Consider the following 5000-nt stretch of genomic DNA (forward strand, 5'->3'; position numbering starts at 1 on the left):
TTGGTATCATCGCATTTACAGTATGTGCAGCTATTGGGACAACGTTGAAAACAACATAGACAATCCTATGCTGACGAAACCGCCTTGAATCGACTAAAAAATAGAGTAATTGCTCCTATGTTTCACATAGACTCCCACCAAAATAGTTTGATCCCGGTTCTGCCAGCTCTACATGGAAATTGGTATAGTACAACACAATACTACAACATTTCCACCGAGGAAAAGTCAAGGAAAGAAAATACAAGTAGACATGTTCTAAGTTAACAGTTGAATATTGTTTTAAATAAAAAGAATGTTTGTTTGTATGTGTTTCTTTGTTGGTGTTTAAACCGTGATTGATCTATTTCATTGCAGCTGTTTGCTACTGTGTTTGCGTTGCCAAAACTTTTTCACGTTACAACCAAAGGCCAGCACGAAATATTTTATAAATGTCTTTTCTTTTCCAATGTATCATATGTTATAGCGCACCAATAGTAACGGATTAATAGTGTTATGTTCCGGTTGACGAAAAACGCTTTTTTCAACATTCCTTTTACTACCATTTGTTCATAGATTGGCAATTAGAAATAGGAAACTCCTAGATCCAAACATTTTCTGTTTCGAACATTCAAAGCAAACATTCTGTGTTTGGAATAAAACTCCAAACACTCATTACTTTTCCAGTTTCAAAAATCTTCGCATATTAAATTACACTCCAATCGTGTCTGTAGTTTTGAAGTCTAAGCTCAATATAGATTTTTTAAAAATTACATTAATTTTAAATTGTGTAAACAAAAATGCGGATTATCAATAGTTTAAATGAAATCATAGGAATGAACGCTAAATCAAACCGTGAAAAAGAACAAATTTGTGAAAAACTCTATAGATGACAACTGTGCCGGTCAGTTATTATTAATTTTTTTGCCGAAAACGACGCATTGCTTTCGTAAGAAGCGTTGTGTAAGAAGCGTAAGACGGAAGAAACTTCGAAGAAAATGCAGAAATAATGCAAGAAAAACAGTGGTCTTTCTATTAAAGTTCATCGTCGAACTCCTCCGGTGGAAAATCTCCGACTTCTATCGCCTTTACAGTCACAAAGCTACCATACTTGGGATCACACTGGAAGTAACGTTTGCCGTTAGCGCTGCCATCGTTTACGCCCAGCGGTTCGTCGAACCTGACACCAACGAACATGCCCGGTTTGCCGTCGAGTGGACCCTTATACATGATCGTTCCGAGTCGCACAGGCTGACCTTTGGTGGTGACGCGGCATCTCGATCCGATGGCCATTTCGTCCAATTTCTGGCGATCTTCTTCCTCCTGCCGCTTGCGTTCCAGCTCCAACTTGACCATCTCTTCCTCGTTGTATTTGCCGAGCCTATTTTTCCGCAGGAAACTCCTCACACTATCAGTCTTCTTATCATACTCTTCCTGGCTGAGCTCAAACTTCGACACATTCTCCTGCATGAATTGAAAATTGTCGATCACATGTACGCGCATGCCATCCTCGACTGCATATGAACCAAGTGAGCGTTCGTTGTCGTCGAGCTTCGCTATCAATCGATTGCCACTGTAAAGCTCCAGCTGCATCGTAGCCGCGCAGCCACCGGTTATCGTTTCTAGTTTCGCCTGGCGATTAAAAAAGTTAAAAGTTAGTTAAAAGTGGGAAGAACGTAAAAGGACATATACTCCAGCCGTTATCTGCACCATGACGTACCTTAAACTCACAGATGGTCAACGAATGGCTGTACTTGCGTTCGAACGAGACCGTCGTATTGTGCGAGTTGGAAATATTAATTGTAACCATATCGGAGCACTCGCCTCCGTTGGTGAACTGCATCATTATTCCGGTGTCTGATGCAAACGGTACTTCAAATATCACGAACCTTAGTAGCCTTTGAATTTAACTAAGAACAGACACAGAATCTGTATTTGATGAATAATCATGCAAGAGTATTTTGACGATAACCCGATTTTGGGATGAAACGAGCGAACTTTCTAAATGTTTACATGTGTACAATTCCTAAGCACTACTCGCATAGCGTTTAAGGCAGTACAAACTGAATGCGTAGCGTAGTGAACGTTTCGCCGCGACCTGTCAAATGAGAATGGAATTCTGCTAAAGCCAGCCACACATACCACGCGTTACTTGCGGCAGATGCGGCAGATACGGCAACTGCGGATTCCTTTCTGGCTTGTCAAACACGTGATCCAATGAGACCCTCCAGACCGCTTGCTGATGCTGCAGTTGCGGCCGATTTTGTACCAAATCACAATGCAGCCGCAAATAACGCGTGCTGTGTGTGGCAGGCTTGAAGGCTTCGGCAAACCGGCTGCAGTTGCGGCAACTGCGTCAACTGCGTACACCAAGATATTTTAAATAGACCGACCGAGCGACCGAGTATTTTACAGCGAGTGAGCAGGGTCCAGGAACGTTAGCTCTGGGTCTAGGCCGGGTGGCAAGACCTATGGACCGATACCATATTGCGATTTAAAACACCTTGATACGAAACCACCTCTCTATTTAAAACCTACCTTGCTACGCAGACAGTGTGTGTAGGCCTATAGAGTTGATACAGCTAGGCAGACAAACAACACAGAAAAAGGACTAGGGAACCAATACATGTCAAAACTGTCCTACGCAGGTAGCTGTGGAATTCACGAGTATTGAATGTAAAAGAAGAAAAAGGAAGGAGGAGATAGTAAGAGAAAAAGAGGGTGTGAATAGAAACTGCGTGTGTGCGAGTGTGTGTTCAGCGGCCATCGCGAGACGAAAACATTTGTCAGTGATTCCAGCAGCGGCCGCGTTGAATGCACGCAGTTGGCTAGACTCCGTGCCAGCTCAGTGTCCAAGAGAATTCAATTCAAGGTTTTAGATACTTTGCTTAAAGCGTTGCTTTTGTTTATCATTAGACCATTAGGAGTGCTGTAGCGTGTTTGTGGTGACAGTAGCGACGGGCATTTTTTTTCTTGGTTCTTATTCTATTGATTACTGGTTCCGGAAACTTCCAACATTTTTTTCTCCATCACGGGTAAGTATCTTGCAATGTGATGAGCTCTAATTTATCCATTTCTTTTTCTTCTGTGAGTTTACATACTCACTGCCAAATCGGAACATACACACACAATGACGTTGAGCATTCCTGTTTGAGGTAGAAGTGTGTATGTGTGTAGGTGGGTATGTGTGAGTGTGTGTGTGTGTGGGAGTTTAAATCAAAAGGCGTCGCTACACGAAGCATAGAAGCTGAATGAACCAGCTGAAGAAAGTAGAAGTTGGTGTGGCCGTTGGTGAAGGTGTTTCGCGTTACAATCGTACTTAAAAGTACCATCGACATAATCAACACAATCTTTGCACCAGTGTATTTAGCCAAACTAGTTAGACTCGTCTTAGAGACTGTAGGAGTGTGTTTGAAACGGAGCTCGAAGATAATCGAAGGTATGGACAGCCCTTGTTCTCATCATTGCCCGTAATATGGGTAACACTGTGAGGTTGTATTTGTGAAGGCGTTCTGGTGATATATGTGTCTGTAGTTGTAAGTAATGAGGTACAGTTTCGAACAACTCTCGACTAGTGACGCCTCTGCGAGAATCATTACGCTTTCACCCTATCGAGCTACGTGTGAAAGAAATTCTAAGTACCCGTTCCGTAGTGCATCAACACCTTCGAACCACGCTAAACAAAGAGATTTCTGGGAGCCACTAATCGTGGAAGAGTAGGTACTGAAAACAAAATCTCTGCTGTTTCTTTCCATTCCCAGAATGAATCAGCCGTTCTCTCAACCCTGTCCAGGTGTAAATAGTACATTCATATTTTATGGCATGGTGGATAAGTGATTGGAAAACTATTAACTGTTCATCGAGTGTCTGTTGCCTTAGTCTACAATATTCATATTGCGATAAAAGCGCTTGTAAAAAGACTGCTTGCAAATCATCTTTTTACACTGCGTACAAATAAGGCATGGCACGAACACAAAGATAGACAGGTAGCTCGAGTTCAGCCTGCGGAGCGGAGCAAACAAAAACCAAAATGGCCGTCCATCAAGTTTCTCCGGGAAAGCGCTAGCATAAAAATGTGTTTAAAGGAAGAAAAGTGCAGTGTGGGGGTATAGTTAAAGCGAGATGAAAAGAAAGAAAGAGTGAAAGAATAATAGATAGAGGAGCGAAATAGAGCGAGCGAGTGAGTGAAAGGGAGACAGAGAGAGATAGAATAAGAGTGAGAACGACAGAGACACGATGAATGGGAACGAGAGAGAACTCATCTTATACAGGCAATCGAAGCACCTACCTCTATGCATAGCGGCGATCAACAGCTGCATGATTCCATGAATCACGGCGCACACCCCATATGGGATTGCCTGCGTGGACATCCAAACCCCCCCGCGGGCAGATCGGACTGAGACTTTAGTGTATCTATTTCTGTTTCATATTTTTCATGACCGGTTCATTTTCCGGATTCAACACACAGGTGCTTGATTTTTCTGCCCAGGAATTGATTCTTCTTTTGTGGTATTCTTTACTGGCAATGTGGAATTTTGCTCTCAACTTTGGAAAAGTACGGAGAAATCTGAAACACAAAATACTGCGGCGACACAAATAGAATATGAATGATAAAAAATTGAAATAAAATTTCAATATATTCTGGTTTTTTTTTTGGATACCAGAATTACTTAAACCACCATTTAGCTTGCAAAATAATTACTTAGCGATTATCATAACCAAAAACATGAGTTATATAAATAATATGAGTGATAATACAAATGCAGAAGTCGCTTTAAACAAACAACAGATTTCTGTACACGTTTGAAAAGCTCAATCATCTGTTTCCAGTGTTGACATGTACAACAAGTATTCCCTTTTTAAGTTTTACACCTCGATATACGCTTCCATGCATTAAATTTTTCATACTGTTGCCCGATTTCGGAATATGTAGTTGAGATCTGGTTTATTTTACTAACAGCACTAGCGCTTGTAATTAGTTGTTTTTCAGTGGATACTGATGACTATTCCATCTTTGCGCCCTG

At 41.6% G+C, this 5000-nt stretch overlaps 3 protein-coding genes across 9 annotated transcripts in view; 2 read left to right on the forward strand and 1 right to left on the reverse strand.

Annotated features, from left to right (window-relative positions):
• The window catches only part of LOC125951802 (synaptic vesicle glycoprotein 2C), a 4201-nt gene extending 3994 nt beyond the window's left edge, over nucleotides 1-207 (forward strand). For both annotated transcript variants that reach the window (XM_049680871.1, XM_049680862.1), the window contains exon 7: nucleotides 22-207. In XM_049680871.1, coding sequence (XP_049536828.1) covers nucleotides 22-59 — 38 coding nt within the window. In that variant the 3' untranslated portion in view covers nucleotides 60-207. The remainder of the gene's footprint in view (nucleotides 1-21) is intronic.
• Nucleotides 208-253: 46 nt separating this feature from the next.
• Nucleotides 254-2489, reverse strand: LOC125951815 (tubulin-folding cofactor B-like). Its single transcript, XM_049680884.1, has 2 exons — nucleotides 1697-2489; nucleotides 254-1608 (listed from the first exon to the last, which is right to left on the reverse strand). The coding sequence occupies exons 1-2, from the start codon at nucleotides 1820-1822 to the stop codon at nucleotides 1012-1014; spliced, it is 723 nt and encodes a 240-aa protein (XP_049536841.1). The 5' UTR covers nucleotides 1823-2489; the 3' UTR covers nucleotides 254-1011.
• Nucleotides 2490-2616: 127 nt separating this feature from the next.
• The window catches only part of LOC125951776 (armadillo segment polarity protein), an 11011-nt gene continuing 8627 nt past the window's right edge, over nucleotides 2617-5000 (forward strand). The window contains exon 1 of one of the 6 annotated variants that reach the window (XR_007468798.1): nucleotides 2617-3011. The gene's annotated coding sequence lies outside the window, so the exon portion shown is untranslated. The other 5 variants (XM_049680809.1, XM_049680845.1, XM_049680819.1 and 2 more) reach the window with 5 other exon arrangements.

Source organism: Anopheles darlingi, chromosome X (genome assembly GCF_943734745.1).
Source record: "Anopheles darlingi chromosome X, idAnoDarlMG_H_01, whole genome shotgun sequence".
In the NCBI taxonomy this organism is placed as follows: Eukaryota; Metazoa; Arthropoda; class Insecta; order Diptera; family Culicidae; genus Anopheles; species Anopheles darlingi.

Excerpts from the sequence above, each read along its gene's own strand:
- LOC125951815 (XM_049680884.1), bottom strand. The coding sequence starts at position 1,822 with ATGATGCAGTTCACCAACGGAGGCGAGTGCTCCGATATGGTTACAATT. Across the intron at positions 1,609-1,696 it reads TGACCATCTGTGAGTTTAAG|GCGAAACTAGAAACGATAAC; the intron begins GTACGTCATGGT and ends TTTAATCGCCAG.